Source organism: Argopecten irradians, chromosome 9 (assembly GCF_041381155.1).
Source record: "Argopecten irradians isolate NY chromosome 9, Ai_NY, whole genome shotgun sequence".
Lineage (NCBI taxonomy): Eukaryota > Metazoa > Mollusca > Bivalvia > Pectinida > Pectinidae > Argopecten > Argopecten irradians.
In genome coordinates this window covers 10964758-10985067 of record NC_091142.1, presented here as the reverse complement: position 1 = coordinate 10985067, position 20310 = coordinate 10964758, and the positions used below count along the sequence as shown (strand labels likewise).

At 40.9% G+C, this 20310-nt stretch overlaps 1 protein-coding gene across 4 annotated transcripts in view; it reads left to right on the top strand.

The window, feature by feature from the left end:
• The window catches only part of LOC138331433 (uncharacterized), a 44147-nt gene that overhangs the window by 3813 nt on the left and 20024 nt on the right, over positions 1-20310 (top strand). The window contains exons 1-2 of one of the 4 annotated variants that reach the window (XM_069279042.1): positions 10921-11048; positions 16101-16300. In XM_069279042.1, coding sequence (XP_069135143.1) covers positions 16112-16300 — 189 coding nt within the window. In that variant the 5' untranslated portion in view covers positions 10921-11048; positions 16101-16111. Of the gene's footprint in view, positions 1-10920; positions 11049-14735; positions 14900-16100; positions 16301-20310 lie in introns of those variants that run through there. The other 3 variants (XM_069279044.1, XM_069279043.1, XM_069279041.1) reach the window with 3 other exon arrangements.

Genomic DNA, 20310 nt, shown 5'->3' with positions numbered 1-20310 from the left:
TAGAAAGTTGTCGAGTCTGTTGTTTAGAATGCTATTGAATAATTTCCCTAGGGAACTAGTGATGGTAATCCCTCTATAATTATTGGGGTCGGTGGTATCGTCTGATTTATAAATGGGCGTTATGTAGCCCTAATACCAAGAGGGTGGATAAAAACCCGTTGAAAGACAAGCGTTAAATATTGCGTGGAGGCTAGGTAGCAACTGACCTTGGCCATACTTCAACATCTCATTTGATATCATGTCAAGACCAGCAGATTTGCTAGATTGAAGTTTTGAAATTGCGGAACTAATTTCTTTAAGTGTAATTGTTTTATCCAGAGTTTCGGACCCTTTAAGGGACTGATTTTCTTTATCGACTACCAGGTTTTCTAGTTCTTGAATCCTTCTTTGGAATGAGAAACAGGGTTTATTTAATTTTTGAAAGTGTTTGGCCCATTGATCCTTGTCAATGGAGGGATCTAAATTAGAGGTCTGATAATTTTCTTTAAGATCATTTATTAAGCTCCAATAAAGCTTAGGGTTAGATGATGACAGTGCATCCAGTTGATTCAGAATATTTTGTTTAGAGGATCTGAATTTCTGTTTCCTAGCTTTGTTATTTTGTTTGAAAAGTTTGTAGTATCGCCCTTTGATAATGGGGTCTTTATGATTTTTAGAGTATAATATACCATTATCTATTACCCTTCTTCTCATTACCCTGAGGTCGTCATCAAACCAATTTTTGCTCTTAGGTTTTTTCTTTTTAGAGGTGGTATGCCTCATACAGGTTGGTTTAAGTGAAGCCTCGGCCGCTGTTATAATACAATTGGTTAATTGAGAAACGGCACAGTCAATACCCTTGTCGCTATCAAGTTTAGTAGATGATGAGGTTGCCAGTCCGTGTAGGGTTTTCCTAATTTCATTGGAAGATATGGCGTTAATAAATTTATCAGGTGAGGTTTTGTCCCACTTGAAACCTGATTTAAAAACTGCATCTTTCTCTTGCGTAGAGCGGTGACTATGATTAGTAAATTTAGCTAGTATCTTCCAGGATAACATACAGTGGCAGTCGGACAGTGTGGCGAAAAAATCTGAGACTTGGAAGGATAATACTTGGTTCAGTATCTTTTCGTCTGCCAGAAGATAATCAACAACACTGGAACCATGAAAGTTAAAACATGTAAATTTTCCAAATGCGTCGCCCAAACATCTGCCATTCACAATTCTTATCTGATTTGTTATACAAAAATCTGATAAATTTTTGCCTCTCTGGTCTAGCACCTCATCACAACTTTTTCTAGTAAATACAGCGTTATCAATTTTATAGGAGTCGTGCAATGGTAAATATTGATCAGAATCGGAAAGAATTACATCTTGTTCACTTGCTGTGCGAGCATTAAAATCACCACATAACATAATATCGCCTCTATCTTTTAGAGAGAGAACGTCATTTTGTATAAGTTCAAAAATATCAATATTATTGTGGGATAGGTATGGGGAGGATGCTGGAGGCATATATGCAACACAGATATATAAATCATTCAAGTAAGATTTGTTCAGTCTGATCCACTGGTATTCTGAACTAGAATTTTCCAAGATGGCAATGTGCTTTTTTAATTCGTGTTTGATGAGTATTCCAATACCCCCATAATATCTACCATTGCTAGATGTGTTGATGATTGATATGTTGTCTCCCTTTGTCTGCTGTTCAGAGTTTTAGTTCATATGTGTTATCTCCCCTTATGTGGAGCTCTCTAATAAATGAGTGAATAAAGTTTTTAAATGAAAAGAAGATCGTGTTTTCTACCTCGCAGCCAAGCGACGACATACATTTAACAATTCCCCGAGTCAACAATGAAATAAGACCATATCACCATGCACGTCATACACACTACACACCGCATGCATGTGAGGCTTCCTTACATGACCCTTGTTGTTAATAGGACGTTAATTAATCAAACAAACAACTAAAAAATACCAGCAAGCAGCATGCTCCATTCGCGAACTTCCTCTGTCCACGTATGATATATTCGGCTTTCTCCGTTCGGTTGAATTTACCGATATTAAACGTTAGATTTATTACTTGTCGGCACTTTATCAATTTTATAATTTAACGAAAGTGTAAATTAGGATATGTAAAAAGTTGCATAATGCTTGACTTCTGATTTCAACGGTGAAATCTTAAGTATTAGTCGCTTTAATAAGAAGTCAACCGGAAACGCCCTTTATCGTGTGACCAAAGCAAAAATGTGTTTACTTAAAATGTAAATAGAGTAGGTGTATTAAGATTATCTCGACGCAACATCTAGTCGAAGCGTTAACTAGAAGTAGAGTTGTCTGGCACTTGGTATATAAAAATAAAATTGTGTTAATCAATAACTCTAATTAGTAAATATGACGTTCTTAATTACATTATTGAAATTAAATTGAAATCCAGAAGAAATGTAAATAACAGTACAGTATATGATTAATCAGAACATTTGTAGTTTAAAGATGCTCCACCGCTGACAAATGGTATTTTTTCACTATCAAAAACACGAGCAGACGATTTAGTATTTTTCTTCAGTTACAAAAGTTACTCACCATCACCACCATTGGAAAGGTTGAGCTTCTAATTTTACTTCAAGTTAAAGTTACAAAAAATAATTAATTGCATCCCGAAAAAATTCCGTGGCACTATATCCTATATGAAATTAAGAACTGATTGCGCATGTACTAAGGGCAAAATGAATTATTTTATATTATTTTTTTTGTGTTAATTAAACATATATTTACACGATTAAACACCAATTATTGTTCAAGTGATTAATATCATTCATAGCCCATATTTTGTGTTATTAAAAAAATATTTTGGCGATTCAACTTACCCGAAATTTTTGGTGGGTACTGATTAAAACATAGCGTTATATGTAATCAGAGTGTTTCGTCTGTTTCCATGACCAATAGGAATAAATACTTAAAAATCGAATATTGGTCCTTCAAGGATAATTTTACACAACTTGAATGGTTTGGGTTGCTGCTGATGATAACTTTTAATATCTTATGTGGTCAGTGTGTACAGTGCGACGGATAGCATGATCGGCGTCATTATGGATGCGTGTTGGTTACGTCTGATAAAAGTGCAGGTAGGGCGTTGGAAATGTGCCTGCTGTTCCTATTGCATGAAAATCTGCCTGCTGCTTTAGGGTATTACCGTTTCTTTTCTTCCTGACTTGACTTTATTCTTCCTAACGTCACCTTTGACACCGCCTCATTTTTGGCCTGGGCTTCTGTTGAGCGATCGCCCCTGTGAGGTAGGCTCTGGTTTTTGTTGCCTGGCCGAGACACATACACCATTGTTTATAAAAGTTGTCGTTTATGCTTTTGTTTAGCGCTTATCATTAAGGGTGTAGGACGACTGGTTCGCCCGTTGTCAGTATAATGTGACCGGATCGGGTATGTTGCTTGGGTCTTCGACGGCATGCTTCAGTGATATAGCACTATAAAAAGTACAAGAGCTCCACTGTACTAGAAGACACAACATACCGCAGTCCTCCAAAACACTCACCTTGCACTTAGCACCACATACACTGAAGACCGTCCTTCTTACATGACCCTGGTTGTTTATAGGACGTTAATAAATCAAACAGACAAAACCGTGGAATAAGTCAGCATTTTTCTTTTACTTTTTCATAAGGATTTATAACAATACTTTTATGTGACATGTTTTCGTCGTGTTTATGTAAGATGGGCTTTACCGAATATGTATACCTATCACTCCAACAATCTCGGACAAGATTAAGAGTTATTAAAAAAAAAATCACCGAAACATGTTATCATAAATATATTAAAAAACATATTCACAATGCATGTAATACTGAAATTCCCGTTGCACAGAAGCTAACGGTTGTATATTTTACATTAAATGATGAAATTTTCTTAGTTTTAGTGCAATTATACCATATGATGTTTTCCTTGACTTGCCATGTTTTAATTAAACCAAACCAAAACAAAGCCATGTTATAAACAATACAAACGAAATATGCTACAGGCAATAGTGTAATGATTTAATAGATACACACAGACGGTCTGATATCACAGCGTTTCCTATCGATCGACACTGTAAACATGACCATATGTACGTGTGTACCAAATATCGCCTCGAGTGTGCACCATTTGTCAGAACACTGATACGATTCCCATTTTCATTTCAGTAATACGTTACCATAACTTTAGTATGCAAATACGCTACCTACACCCATCTTTGTAGCCCCAACAAACATAAGATTTGAGAATCCCGTCTCCCTACCGTACCTCATCTCGTACTCGACGAGAGTAACATAGAGTGGTCTCCCTTCCTCTTTCCTTTATGGCGCTACACAGCTCGGACGGCAATTGCATTGTGTCTATTTCGTTTCGCTGTTAGGTCCATTTATTTGACGTTTTAGTCAAATTTTTTCACACATTCAGTTGTGTGTTTACCCATCTGCCCTGTGTTGTTTTCTTTTTGTACTGTCATTCGTTTTTTGTGCCTTTTTCGGCCGTTTTTTGACTGTTCCACGTGCTTGCCGGTGTTCCGTGCTATCCGTCATTACTGGTGACGTCTCGCTGTTTCCGGTTTGTTTACGTTTGTTTTTTGTTCGGTTTTTCGTCGCTGAGGCTTCGTTGCCGTTGTTATTAGGTAAGATTTGTGTCACCTAACACTGTTTTTTACGTGTTTAGCGTGTGTTGCTTATATTTTACGTTTTTGACGTAATTTTCTTACCTTGTTTACGTAATTGTCGTTGTAATGCCTGGTATGTCCCGCTCGGGTCAGCGTCAGGGGTCTGCTCATGGGTGTTCCCATTTCTATGAGGAACGGGACCCACATGATGCATGTCCCCTATGTCGCCCTTGTCATGAGTCCTCTCCTTGTGAACTTTGTCCAGTTGGAGAGGCTCTTGGCCAGGCCGGCATTACACCAAGGCGATCTTCGTCCTCCCGTAAGAGGGATTCGTCCTCATCTTACGGGAGGAGAAGGAAGCAGGCTTCTAGTTCTGTTTCTGTTCCTGTCTCGGTAGTTCCTGTCTCTACAGGTTCTTCTCGAGATCAGGGGGTGGTCCCTCCTGTCCAGGATGTTCCTGGAGTAGGGGAGGGGCAGCCTGACCCTGACGTTTCTCGGTCTAGGGTCGAATTGGCTGGGAATGCTCGTAAGCTTCCATGCTTGCCTTCGGGTAGGGACTACCAGCCGCCGGTCTCTGACGTTGTCAGCGGCTCCGGCATTCCAGGTGGTGTTGCTGTTGGGGGCGGTCTTGATGCCGGACCTATTCGTCCGAGTTTGGGTTCAGGGACTACAGACTTCCTTTCTGGTTTGTCCGTTTCCACTGGGATTAGTGATGCGCAGCTCTCTAATCCCGGCATCAATTCTGGTCCAACTTTCCCTCCCGTCCAGTTACCTGGTCCCGGTCCTATTAGGTCCGCTCCTGAGTGTGCTGGCTCGGTTTTCCCAGGGGGTCATCCTCAGGGTCCTGGGTTTGTTGGTCAGGTGTCCGATTTTCGGCCTCCTTTTCCCCCTGGCTTAGGGTATACGGGTGCCTGCGGGCAACCATCCTTGGGCCCCCCAAACCAGCCTGCGGATGGTTTTGGGTTTCAGCAGCATCCCGGCAGTTATGGGCCTAGCCCATACATGTCCGGGTTTCCACTTGGAGGGAGTGGTGGTCCAACCTCGTCCTTTGGTCAGGTTGGCCAGCCCCAGTCTCAGGCAGGCCAGTTTGGCCAGTTCTGGGGTCACTCCCAACCCACGGGACCTTTTCCGTATTTTCAGGGATACGGTTTTAACCCCATGGCTATTCCTTCTTGGAACCCTTGGAGTTTGGTCTCTCCCTCGCGGAGACCTGTCAGCGGTTCGGTTGCTCCCCCCCAACCTACTGCTGCTTCGGGTGCCGGTCCTAGAAAGGTTCGCCGGACCTTTAGGACTTCTGCTTCTCGTGCAGTCCCGTTTGTCTCCGAGTCCAAGGGTCGAGCTTCGACCATTAGGTCGAAGCCCTCAGCTTCTGTAGTTAGGAGTTCGGCTCCTAAACGCCACTTGTTGGAGCCTGCTCAGGAGAGTTTTCCTGAGTCTGTCTCTTTTGCTGGCCCTTTTCTCCCCGTTGGGACCTCGGGTCCAGGCAACGAGGAGGATATGGACTGTGAGGTCGTGGGTTCGGCAGAGGATGATGATGTTGTTCATCTCTCCCCTGGCTGCTCCGATATTGACCAATCTGGTTTGTCGGATGCAGATCCTCAGGTTGAAGATTTCCAGGAGGAGGGTGACCTCGAGGCTGCTGAGGTGGATGCCCAGCAGGTTTTGTCTGGGATGCGGGCCCTTAGGGCCGATGTATCTCGGATTCTCGGGGCGGAGGTTTGCCCACCACCTTCCGCATCATCCATCCCGGAGTCCACCACCCTTTTGGGTTCTTTGGTGGCTCCACGGGCATCTGCTCAGTCAGATCGCTCACTGCCAGAAGGCACTATTGTGTCTTCAGCTCTGGCCACTGCCCAGTCTCGAGTTATGGAGAAGAATTCTTCTTCATCTCGCACGCCTGGGTTTGCCGGGTTGCAGCTCAGTGTTGGTGATTTATCAGAGGTTCAGGCCTCTGATTATGCCATTCACGATGGACTGCTGTCCTCTCAGCCAGCTAAGCTGGAGTCTAGAGAATTGGCAGCTTGGCCCGGCAAGTCAGTGGACCAGGTGGTGTTCGGCTCCAAGGAGCACCACAAGATGGAGAGGCTGCTGCGCCTTTCCATTCAAATTCTGTCTTATATAGACTTTCTGACGGTTAGTCTATATAGGGTATCCGATGTGCCTGAGAGTCGGATATCTGAGACAGAGCAGGCCGACATTCAGGACAGAGTTACCTCTGCCCTGAACAGGGCATTGAGAGCCTTTGCGTCTTTACAGGTGTCATTGCTCGCCAATGTCTTGTTGGCTAGGCGTTTTTCTGTGTTGAAAAACCGCCCGGTCGAAGAACCTTGCCGGTCCCGATTGTTGACTGCCCCCTTCTCTGGGTCCACTCTTTTTGGAGGGACTCTTCCTTCTGTTCAGAAGGATTTGAAGGAGGACTCGGTCGCTTCTGCCCTTCTTTTGAAGAGATTGCAGACCGTGAAGGCCAGTACCTCGCAGGGGTCCGTGCCTCCCAAGAAGAAGGCTAGAACTTCAGCTCCTCAGTCTACTGCACAGCCGAAGTCGAAGCCTTACTTCAAGGGCAACAAGGGGAAGGGTAAGAAGGGCAAGAACCCTCCTGGGGGTAAGAAGAAGAGTTCCTGACTCTTTTTCCCCCTCCTTGGCCATTCCAGACGAGGGGTCTGTTCTGGAGGACTCCGCTCCTCCAGTTTTAGATTCCGGTCCTTCTCCCGCAGGATTCAGTTTCGGGTTAGGAAGCGATTCTCCCGCCTGGGAGGGTCTCGATCTTCCTCGTCCCGATCTTCCTGTAGGAGGTCGTCTGTCCTTCTTCCTCCCAGAGTGGAAGGAAATCACAGAGGACACATGGGCCTTGTCTGTGGTCAAGGAGGGGTTGGGCATTCCCCTCTTGCGGGATCCGCCCTTGGCATCAAGACCTATCTTCTTCCCTCCTCCGGGGGATCCAGAAAAGGCACTTGCCATCCAGGAGGAAGTAAGGACCATGCTTTTAAAGGGCGCGGTCGAGGAGGTGCCTATGGTGGAATGCACTCCAGGCTTTTATTCCAGAATGTTTCTGGTTCGGAAAAAGTCCGGAGCTTGGCGTCCCATCATAGATCTAAGTGCCTTCAACAGGCACGTAGATTCTCCTCACTTCAAGATGGAGACTCCACGGAGCATCATAGCTTCGGTGAGAGAGGGGATGTGGGCTACTTCAGTAGATCTGAAGGATGCCTACTTCCACATTCCCATCAAGAAGTCGGCACGGAAATTCCTCCGTTTCACTTGCAACGGGAAGGTTTTTCAGTTCCGGGCCATGCCTTTCGGGCTCACGACAGCTCCTTTGGTTTTCACCAAGCTGCTGCAGGTTGTTGTGGGGTTTCTGCACTCCAGGGGAATAGATGTTCACATCTATTTCGACGATTCCCTCATGCTCCACCTAGTGCGGGAATCTTTGGTGCAGAACACCCGTCTGGTCCTGAAACTTTTGCTCAAAGTCGGCTTCATTCCTTCCAGAGAGAAGTCCGAGGTCTCCCCTTCTCGAGACTTTGTCTTCCTGGGAAACCGTTTCAACACGGTTCAGGGCATTGCCCTTCCACCTTTGGAGAAGTTCGAGAAGGCCAGAGATCTTGCTCTGACCTTCATCAGTTGGTCACACGTCCAGGTGCGTTGGTTTCTCAGTTTTCTGGGTTATCTCAACTCCCTGGCAGATGTAGTCCCCCTTGGGAGACTTCACATCAGACCTCTCCAGATGTTTCTCCTCGCGAACTGGGTTCCTGCCAGCAGGGAATGGGAGGCTTGGCTTCCTCTCAACCAGTCCGTGAAGGAGTTTGCACGGTGGTGGACTCTCAAAGACAATGTTCTACAGGGGGTTCCGTTGTCCAAGCCAGCTCCCACCATGACCTTGTTCACGGACGCGTCCATGACAGGATGGGGGGCTTACCTCGATGGCCATTGCCGGTCGGGGGAATGGTCTGGGGATCAGCTCTCCGAGCACATCAATGTGCTGGAGATGAGGGCTGTTCTGTTGGCTTTGCAGGCTTTTCGAAAGATTCTGCATTCCAAGGTGGTTTGTGTGGCTACGGACAACTCTACAGTTGTCGCGTATCTGGAGAGACAGGGGGGGACAAGGTCCCACGTCCTTTGTGCCCTCGCTATCCGTGTTCTTCTTCTCTGTCAGGAAATGCAGTTGACTATTCTAGTCAAGCATCTTCCAGGCAGGTTGAATGTTCTGGCGGATACTCTCTCCAGGCGCCGCCAGCCGGTTCTGACAGAATGGCAACTAAATCCCTCGATCTTCGAGGGCATTTGTCAGGTGTGGGACAGGCCTCATATAGACCTTTTCGCCACTTCCCTGAACAATCAGCTGCCAACCTTTGTCTCTCCGGTGCCAGACCAATTGGCTTGGGCTGTGGACGCGCTATCTCTGGATTGGGAGGGGATGCAGGCTTATGCATTCCCTCCATTCAACCTGGTGGGCAGGGTTCTACAGAAGTTTCGGACGCATCATTGCTCCCTCCTTCTGATAGCGCCCCTGTGGCCGAGACAACCATGGTTTCCGGAGCTATTGTCGTTTCTGGTGGATATTCCTCTGGTTCTTCCACTCAGATCCAATCTCCTGCGCCAGCCTCGGTCACGGACGATGCATTCACGTCCCGAGATCCTCCACCTTCACGCGTGGAAGCTATCTCAGGAGGCCTCGCTCAGGCAGGCTTTTCTTCGGACGTGTCAGCCCGCATCGCCCGATCAATTAGGTCTTCCTCTTCTGCCGTCTACCAGTCACGCTGGAAGATCTTCTGTGATTGGTGTATCGGCAGGAAGATTGATCCGATCAAGGCTTCTGTCCAGCTGATTGCAGATTTCCTTCTCTATTTATTTAGGGAACGGAATCTCGCCTCTGGTACTATTGCGGGATACCGCACGGCTATTGCCAGTGTACTGTCTTTTCATGATAGGCGAGAGGTAGGTTCTTCCACCTCGTTGTCTGCTTTGATTAGGGGCTTCAGTCTGGACAGGCCTAGGGTACGGCAGTTAGCTCCACAGTGGAACCTAGCTCTTGTGTTAGAGTCACTGAAGGGGGCTCCTTATGAGCCTTTGGGGTCTGTCTCCCTAAAGTTTTTAACTTTTAAGACTGTCTTCCTGCTTGCCCTTGCCTCAGGCCGTAGAAGGAGTGATATCCATGCTTTGTCTGTTCACTCTTCGTGCCTTCGTTGGGCCAGAGATAGCTCTGCCGTTACCCTTCTCACTGATCCTGCCTTTTTGGCAAAGAATCAGGTTCCTGGTTTTTCGCCCGATCCCATTAGGATTCCTTCCTTGACAGTCTCTGTTGAGTCTGAGGAGAATGATCAGTTGCTGTGCCCCTGTCGAGCACTTAGGTTTTACCTTGATAAAACTAGGGGGGGGCGAGGTACTCGATCTCGTCTATTCTTGCCCATTAAACAGGGTCAGCAGGATATCTCCTCCCAATCCATTTCCAGATGGATATGTCAGGTGATCAAGATTGCTTATGAGCTATCTAATGATCTATCTCGGGCGAAATGTAAGGTGAGGGCTCATGAGGTTAGAGCCCTTGCAGCTTCTTTGGCTCTCCTAAATGGGTCCTCATTCCAGGACATCATGTCTGCTGCCTTTTGGCGTGGTCAGTCTACTTTCACTGACTTTTACCTCCGGTCCCTGTCCTCTCATTCTGAGGGACTGTTTTCCTTGGGTCCAGTTGTGGCGGCTCAGTCTGTGACTGTTCCTCCGCCCTAGACATGGTATTTATTTTTGGTTTTAACTGTATGCGGGCAGGCATCACGATGGTACTCCTCTTTTCTCTGGGAGGTATTCCATTTTTTTATCCCTTTCCTTCGGGGGGTTCCTGGAACCCCTTTTTATTCTCCCTACTGGGGCTTGTCTCCTGGATTTGACGTTTGATTGGGCTGCCTGGCTTCGGACTCTCCACTACGGTAAGACGAATTCGCATACTAAAGTTATGGTAACGTATTACTGAAATGAAATTGAGGTTTTTCAATGTAAAACCAATTTTCATGATGTAATACTTACCATAACTTTATGGAGTCCCACCCTTCTGTTTCCTCCCCTTTCCTCCTCAGCCATTTTGCCCCTGTGGCTCCATAAAGGGTTTTTGAGGAAGGGAGACCACTCTATGTTACTCTCGTCGAGTACGAGATGAGGTACGGTAGGGAGACGGGATTCTCAAATCTTATGTTTGTTGGGGCTACAAAGATGGGTGTAGGTAGCGTATTTGCATACTAAAGTTATGGTAAGTATTACATCATGAAAATTGGTTTTACATTGAAAAACCTCATTTTAATGCCATACATTCGGTAATTTAGTTACATATTTCGCCGACATCTATCAATATTACTGTATTCACCGACGATGCATGGATGAGGATGTTAGAATCATAGCTCCATATATGACATGATGGTGATAATACATTGACAATAAGGTAAGGAAATGGCTGGTACTATGTCTGTTACACTGGTGTGGTTGGTCGGTTGATTTATTTACGTCCTATTAACAGCTATGGTGATTTAAGGACGCTAATTCCTGTATGCCATATGGTTTGAATGTCTGTACGTTTTGGGAGGCTGCGATATGTTTGATCTGTGTCTACTAGCAATCGCGGAGACGCTTGCCCATTTCAGCATTGAAGCATATTGTCAGAGGTACAAGACAGCACACCCCATTCCGTCACAATATAGTGACAAGGGACAACACGCCCCATGGTTTAGAATACAAATTCCCCATGTTCAGTTGAAACCGCATTCAAAAAGGTTATGAAAAGTATTGAATATTATTAATAATTATTTTTAATACAAAGACAATAATGAAAATATAAACATATGCTTAATATTTATTCTTGCTATCGCTTCCCTTGACACAGGCTCTTGAGTTGAACCTTTGTAAGGAAGACTCTGGGTTTTGTCCCTTGAACGATACACGCCAGTCTATAAAAATGATGCCTTCCTCTCGACTGGTTTGCCAACATAGTTCAGTGATGGCATACCGTACATTAACACACGTAACATATTGCACAAACGGGAGGCAGTATCTAAATGAATGATGGACTTAGCTGTTAATACGATGTTTATCTTGAGCTACAGTTTGGACAATGTAAATATTTCTTTAGACCAATGTCTCTTTTAGCGTAATAGAAATAGTTCTTTGAGGAGAAATGATCTAATTACTGATATGTAATGTTTAAAAAGCATTTTGCTGTCCGAATAATCTATGGAAATCATAAATAGACTTTTTTCTATGACAGCTATAATATTACAGCTTTATACCAACGAGATTAATATGGAGTTGGGTTGGTAAGCTGGTTGGGTGTAACGTTCAATTAACAGTTAAGATCATTTAGTGAAGAACGAACTCTCCTGTATGAATGACTGTGTGTTTTGGAAGGCTGCGGTATTTACGTTTGCGTCTCTTTGCGATCGTGGAAACTCTTTCCTATTTTATATGGCTATCTCCCCAACATCAGACAACTCACATATTAAATAAACGAAAATGATGCTACAGAAGTTTACTTCACCACTGTTTCGGGTTAAGGTTTTTTTAAAGATGCTCCACCACTGACAAATGGTATTATTTCACTATAAAACAGGAGCAGACGATTTAGTATTTTTCTCCAGTTACAAAAGTTATTTGTTTTACACCATTACCACCATTGAAAAGTTTGAGCTTCTAGTTTTCCTTCAAGTTAAAAATATGAAAAATAATAAATTGCATCCCGAAAAAAAACCGTGACACTATATCCTACATGGAATGAAGTACTGATTGCGCATGCACCAAAGGCGAAATAAATTATTTTACATTATTTTTTGTGTTAATTAGGAATATATATACACGATTAAACATCAATTATTGTTCAAATGATTAACATCATCTATGCTCTGTCGGCGGTGGAGCATCTTTAACATATCTGTTTGTCTAAAACGCCCGTCTTAAATGAGAAGCGAACATATTTTCTCCCGGATTCTTCTGTTTTTCTGTTGGGCTTATAGTCTCGCCCAACGTTTACAGTAACGCAATTGCAACTTTTACCTTTTAATATATGTTTCTAAATCATATTGTTGCGTTTTACTTTTAAGTCTGGTCCTGCCTGTCAGTGGGTAATTAAAATAAAACAAACAAACAATCAAAGCCAAACGTTTATCACAGATAACAAGCTCACACACAGGTTGTTTACTGTTGATTTCCCATACACGTTACAGCACTATAAAAACGGCAAGAGTTCAAGTTCAAGAGTTTCACTAAGCAAGATACACATAACACACCCCATACATGGGAGGCTCTTCTTACATGACCATATCTGTTAATAGGACGTTAATTAATCAAACAAACAAAACAGTAATCTGTTAGGGGGTTGGGAGAGACATTAAACCATTAGGCCAATGATCGAGAAAATGGGTTTCTTTGCTTGCGGACTAGTTGGCTGGGGATATACGTTTTACTAGAAATACATTTAAAGACTTCACGAAAAGTTGGAAAAAAACATTTCTCATTTCTGAAAATAGACTATTCACAATTAGACTTTTAAATTCCTGTATAAACATTGAATTGATGATACGAGTTAGATCCATCCTAAAGATGAAAAATATCTTTGCATTTTGTGTTTCTGAACCTTTGGGGAAATAAGCAATGATCCATTCATAATACAAAAAAAAAAAAAAAAACACAACTCCAATGTACCGCATTGCTTAGTAAAAAAAGGTATTCCAATTGAATTTCCCCAATAAATATTACCATATTTTATTAAAGGGACAATTCACTGTGGCTAATTCTTTTACATAACCAAGAAGCAAAATATGGCATAAATGTATTGTTCTACATTTCTTATAAAACATTTAACACAGTATATTGACAAATTCCACGTCATTTTTAAGTATTTTAATTGATACCGTTGTAATTACAAATCGTTGATCAATACGATTGAGCAGGTACAGTATTTACTCTGTACCCATACCCGAGCCAAAGTCACGCACGTTAAACAAATGAACTACATAACCACTGAGGAGGTAATAGCAGTTCTAGACAAAATTTACATTACTCTACGAGCAAGGGACAGGGTTCGGCATACAATGTGCAATGGCGGACAGCGAGCGAGTTTGAAAGTTTAACACGCATTTCACCACCTTGGGTTTTTCAAGCATATCACAGTAAAACCGACTGATCTAATTTCCATTAGAACTGGGTTTTTTCCGACATATGTACAAATTTTAATGTTCTCTTAGACTGAATTGTCCATTTAAAAGACAAAACACAAATATACCGCAGCATGCCAAAACGTTGATACCCCTACACACTACACATTACATATAATGCGGGGAGGGGGTTATTAGATACCCTGCTGCTGGAGGTTGAGCCTAAAAGACTACCGTTATCTAGCGGCGTTACACAAATTCTTTAAGATGCTCCACCGCTGACAAATGGTATATTTTCACTATCAAAAACAGGAGCAGACGATTTAGTATTTTTCTTCAGTTACAAAAGTTACTTATTAACACCATTACCACAATTGAAAAGTTTGAGCTTCTAATTTTACTTCAAGTCAAAAATATGAAAAATAATAAATTGCATCCCGAAAAAATCCGTACCACTATATAGCTACATTGTATATCCTATATGGAATGAAGTACTGAATGCGCATGCACCAAAGGCAAAATAATTTGTTTTGTGTGTGTGTGTGTGTGTGTGTGTGTGTGTGTGTGTGTGTGTGTGTGTGCTAATTAGACTATTATATACACGATTAAACACCAATTATTGTTCAAATGATGAATATAATTTATGCTCTGTCGGTGGTGGAGCATCTTTAATCTATACAATGTATATACTTTTTATAATTTTGTTATCGTATATCATAAGGTGTATTGACCACTTTCTATAACGTTACCAAGTCGATTTATTTGTAAAAAGAACATCTGTTCAGCTACGTGTGAAATATCAAATTTTGATGACATTTTAATAGTTATAGTCGCGCCAGGGAAATATTTAATTATATATTGATCCTGCATTGATCATTGTTTTCGTGAGGATAAAAATTGATTTCTTTAGAGGAAATCTACACTCCTGTATGTGTACTGAAATTTGCAACAGGTTGGACCACTATTATTCACCCATTAATACTGATATATGTATTAATATCTCAACTAAGACTTGCCTAGGTCTAGGATCTATGTATTACACATCTACTCTCGATAAGGAAGGATTTTTTGTTTCAAAAATGGATGGATTAGTTGTGTTTTAACACATTTAGATATTCCTATATTCGGGATTTATAACGGTTCGTAAAATGTATGCATATTTTACATATTTATTTATTTATTTTGCATTTTGTATGATATTTTTTTTATGTTGTGTTGTGTTGCTTACAGTAGATGTTTTAAGGTTTTTGTACAACACTAGATTTTGTTACTTATCGATTTATTAGTCTTTCATAATGAGTCTTTTTTCGAAGAAAATGGACACGGTCTATAAATAAGACTAGAAATACGTGAACTTTTTCGTTCCGTTTTTTTTCAATTTCTATTTATTTACTTATTTATTTATCGGTTTTTTTTACCCATTTATGCTCTGTCGGCGGTGGAGCATCTTTAATCCGGATATGCGAAAACCCTATAGTAATCATTGTGCCCCATCTGCCGTATTTTTTAACCTGCACCCAATGCTAGCTACTAGTATAAAGATGAGCAATAGGGGTTTGAAAAATCCGCCGATTCCATTTAAACTGAGGACACTGGATATTTTGGTTATGATTTGAAGAGATCTGGAAATTAACAATGGCACGTTAAAGGATCACAATTTGAAAATCATATGACTTCAAAGAAGATTAGTGTTAAATGATGTGTGAGGTCACTTATCATTTCACTGTAGTTAAGAGGGGGAGGGGGATGGGCCCCTTATGATTTTACAAAATTCGATAGTGCAAATGAACAAGAGTGCTGTGTCGGACAGAGAACCGACCCGTTTTAACGTTTTATGAACATCAGAACTGGGGGGGGGGGGTAATGAGATGGCTTCATTTCTTTCAATGCTTGCAATAAAACTTTTAAATGTTCATGATATATATTTTTTCTAACGTGATAAAAAGTTACCTTATCTTAAACCTGTTATATCAGGGTTGATGGAGGGTTTTTTTCAAGCTTGCAATGATAAATATCCAAGACATTTTTTTTAAATCGTGTAAAAAATTAATACTTTTGAAGGAAATTATGTATTACAATTGATTTATCTTGTTGTTGGTCTTTCCCAATGATTCTAGTATTATTGGTATTGTATTTGTCATTATTTCATTTGCAAGTTTTGTGATTAGTGAATTAATGGCTATTACACACAAGCAACTGTACAAATACATACAACATAACATTAATATGAAATTAATTAATTAATGATACCAAAATTTAAAAAAAAATCCATGAAGATTCCAAACCCTTCTAATATGAAAACCTATGTTTTATTTAATGAAACTGCAACATACTTCTACATCTGGTTTCAGATTACTCTATAATGTTGCCTCCCAAAGACATCGGTTGCTATGCAGTCATATGGATTTCCTGTTTCCTGTTTAATACTGTCGGGGTATATACAGTTAACCCGATAGGAAAGATTCTAATGTCGCGTGGAACTTCACATGATGACAGTCTCCATGGTAGTGTTAAAATGGGAGTGTTGGATGATGACTGTGATAATGGCAAGGTAATCATTACGTCTTTAACATATCTGTATGTAAAAAAAACCAAGCAAACTGAATTTTAGTGTGTGTTGAGTTCACTGCCTGATTTCAGCAATGGCGTCAATGTCTGTATATTATATTAACAGCAGTGCATGGAGTGTGACTTCCTTGTATTCTTCTTTTATCATTAATTATCGAGTTTGAGATCAACTACATGAATTTCAATTCTTGCAATCTATAAGTTTTAAATTTGTGGCAGTACTCCCAAAAATAATTTTGTTTACATCTACAGTGCAGTAAATTAGGTACATACGGTCAGACCATGAAGCCAAGTTGTGGTCTAAAATTTCATTTCACATTTTGATGTTTTTTATTAGTAATTGTAAAGTGATTTCTGCAGATATTTTTCATCTACATATGGAATAAAAACCTGGTGTTTTACAATGAAACATTCTGTTTTTAATTCATGTTAATAAGGCATCAAACATGCTTGTCTGTCCATTTGAATGATTTTCACAGAAAATTGATCATATCAAAATTTTCGCCCAGTTATGGCACAGATAACTTTAAGGGCGTGCCGTGTTAAGAATATTGAGAAAAACCGGTATACTCTGAGAAAAATCACCGAACAGCGGACAGCACCTTGCAAATGCTCCTCATTGGATTCGAACCCGACCCGGAGGTGAAGGGCTTGTGACAATATGTCTTAACCACTTGGCCACTGAGACCCTAATCAGAACATAATATATTGTTCAAAATATTAAGATACTGAATTCTAAAAAGAAAAATATTTTGTTTATTTATTTCTTGTTTGCTCACCTGGTCCGAATCCGAAGGACCATAGTGTGTTTATGCCATGCTTCGGCGTCCATCCGTCAACAATCAAATTCTTCATAACCGCTGGCCGAAATTATAAGCAAATTCAACTGACAGCATCCTTATTTGGTGGGGACTCCAAATCGTATAAATACTCGGCTTAACCCATGAGGGCCTGAGGGGCGGGGTCAAAATGGTCTATTTGGGTAAAAAGATAAAATTTTCGTCTATGACAATAAGAATTGAGTATAACTCATTATGCATTGACACCATCCTTATGAGGTGTAAATTTAAAATTTTACCAATGGTGGAGCTGACCCATAGGGGTCTTAGGGGTGGGGCCTAAAGCTGTTAATTTTGCTTTCTGACCCACAGGAGTCTAAAGGGCGGGGCCTAAAGGTGCTAATTTTGCTTTCTGACCCACAGGAGTCTGAGGGGCGGGGGCCTAAAGGTGGAAATTTTGCTTTTTCTCATTGTAAGAGGGTGTGTGGTAATTACTAAATAAAAAAAGTGAGTGACACATACCCTCTGGGCCTCTTGTGTTTTTACGTTTGAAACTACACGATTTTAAATAAATGTTTGTATGAGTTTTATCATAGTTTATATCTATAATAAGCCGAATGCATTTCGGTTGCGATGATTATTAAACCGACAAATGAAATAGAGACGCTAAGTAAAGCATTATGCGTTTAAAAAGTTACTGTTATGCGTGGTTTCCTTAAAAATGAAAATTTCATTATCAAAGTGAAATGACTTCATTCAAACCTAAATGCCACATTATATTTCATGACACAAATACTAATAATGATTATTGAGTTCTGACCGCTATTTGGCAAAACAAACTTAAGTCAAAATCATTTAAATAAAAAAATCACGAAAGTTACATAAGGAGAAAGAAACTTATCTAAATCTGCACTTTTAATTTGACAAATAGTAGTCCATTTTGTGATAATGTCTTTTTCTTCAACAAAAAATCCTAATGACATCTTTTTTGAAACCTTATTTCCTACCCCCTATTGTTTCAGTCTGACGAAGATCGGTTTTAACCAGTTAATTTTACAATACTTGAAATATTTAGTCTATTTTGAGTTTTATTTTAACGACATGGAAACACGTGTTGGTCTCACGATGGAGGTTATTTCAAATGTGTGTATTACTGTTTCATGCACAAATTTCATTTTTTGACTTTTGTCATATTTCGTTTTTCACAATTAATTAACAACACAAAAAAGCTATGAACAATCGGCTTCATTCTCATCTGTCGCCAATACAGATGCTTGTTTCTAAATAGTCATACTACTAGTAAAATACAGTAAATATTACATATAGAAGTATAGCGTTTGGATAACAAATAATAATAAAAATAATTCTGTGTTCCCGTGCGGTTTCACAGCTGTTAGTTTTTAGGTCATCTGACCCGAAGAGTCAGGATGACCTATAGCCATCGTGTTTCGTCCGTCGTCGTCCGCCGTCCGTTGTGCGCCGTGCGTAAACTTTTCACATTTTAAACTTTTTCTCAAGTTCCGCAAGTGGGACTGAGCTGAAACTTGCCTGGAATGATCCTCAGATGGTCCCGACCAAGTGTTGTTATTTTTCGGGACGATCACAGCCGCCATCTTGAAAATACGTTTTGAACTTCTTCTCAAGTTCTACCAGTGCGATTTAGCTGAAACTTACATGAAATGATCCTGACATGGTCCCGACCAAGTGTTGTTATTTTCCGGGTCGATCTGAAATCCAAGATGGCCGCCACAGCCGCCATCTTGAAAACATATTCTGAACTTCTTCTCAAGTTCTAACGGTGCGATTTGACTGAAACTTGCATTAAATGATCCTGATATGGTTCCGAGAAAGTGTTGTTATTTTTCGGGTAGGTCTTAAATCCAAGATGGCCGCCACAATTGCCATCTTGAAAATACGTTTTGAACTTCTTCTCAAGTTCTACCGGCGCGATTTGGGTGAAACTTGCATGAAATGATCCTAATATGGTCCCGACAAAGTGTTGTTATTTTTCGGGTAGGTCTTAAATCCAAGATGGCCGCCACAATTGCCATCTTGAAAATACTTTTGAACTTCTTCTCAAGTTCTACCGGCGCGATTTGGGTGAAACTTGCATGAAGATGGCTACCATGACACTATATCTAATTAATTTCCTATATGATTATTTGCAAGGTAGTCAGATGACCGTAAAGGCCCTTGGGCCTCTCGTTTTAATTGTGTCTTTGTTCTAATGTAGAAACATTGGCCTTTCTAATTCTAGTGTATCCCAAAGACTATTGCTATCAAAGACACAGAACAACACACCGAAATTGCTAACAGTATGATGACGATGGATGAATTATTTCCCCGCAATCTCCCCTTTATGCCGAGAGTGTATTAACAGACCATTACTGGTCCCAGTCAGGTGGAAAAACGTCAGAACTGACCTCATATGTAACGAATATACTTAAGACAATACAGGCACAAAACCACATGGTTTTCCATAGACAATATCATTTGCCGCTAACTTTTTCTAATAAACGTTGAATCGTATGCAGAAGTTTAGTGAAGAGTTTCTAAATCCTATATTGTACAGGATTTTGCTCCCATAAAGAAGACTTTCATTATATTATATGGTTTTATACTTGCTTCTACCATTATTTTATTTTAGTAAAAATTCAATACACACGAATAAGACTATAAATGTTAATCAATGGATTCTACGTACTTTTTAAAAAATGTCTCTTAAAAGATTAATTTGTTTACATGACTTAGCAAGACAATTAATTATTAATATTTTGTGTTACACAACAATGTGCCGATGGCGTAAAGCCGGTATGTTCAGATCTAGCAGAGTTGCATAATGACATGACGACATTCACAATTACCATTTCTAAATGCAGGTAACTTTAAATAAAAAAAATATCATGTTAAGAACGCTTCAAAACCATTAAAATGCATCGTAAAAATCACCACAGCCATTCTAAATCGTAATATATATACCCGGGGGAGACCCTCGGACCCCTTCAAACACCACAATCTCGCGCCTTCGGGCGCTCCCACATTATCAAAATGCGTCATAAAATTCTAAATCGTAATATTTTCCCCGGGGAGATCCCTGGACCCCTCAAATACTAAATTCTCGCGTCTTTGGCTCTCGCAAATTCATCAAAATGCATCGTAAAACTCATCTTAGCCATTCTAAATCGTAATATTTTTTCTCGTAGGAGACTCTCGG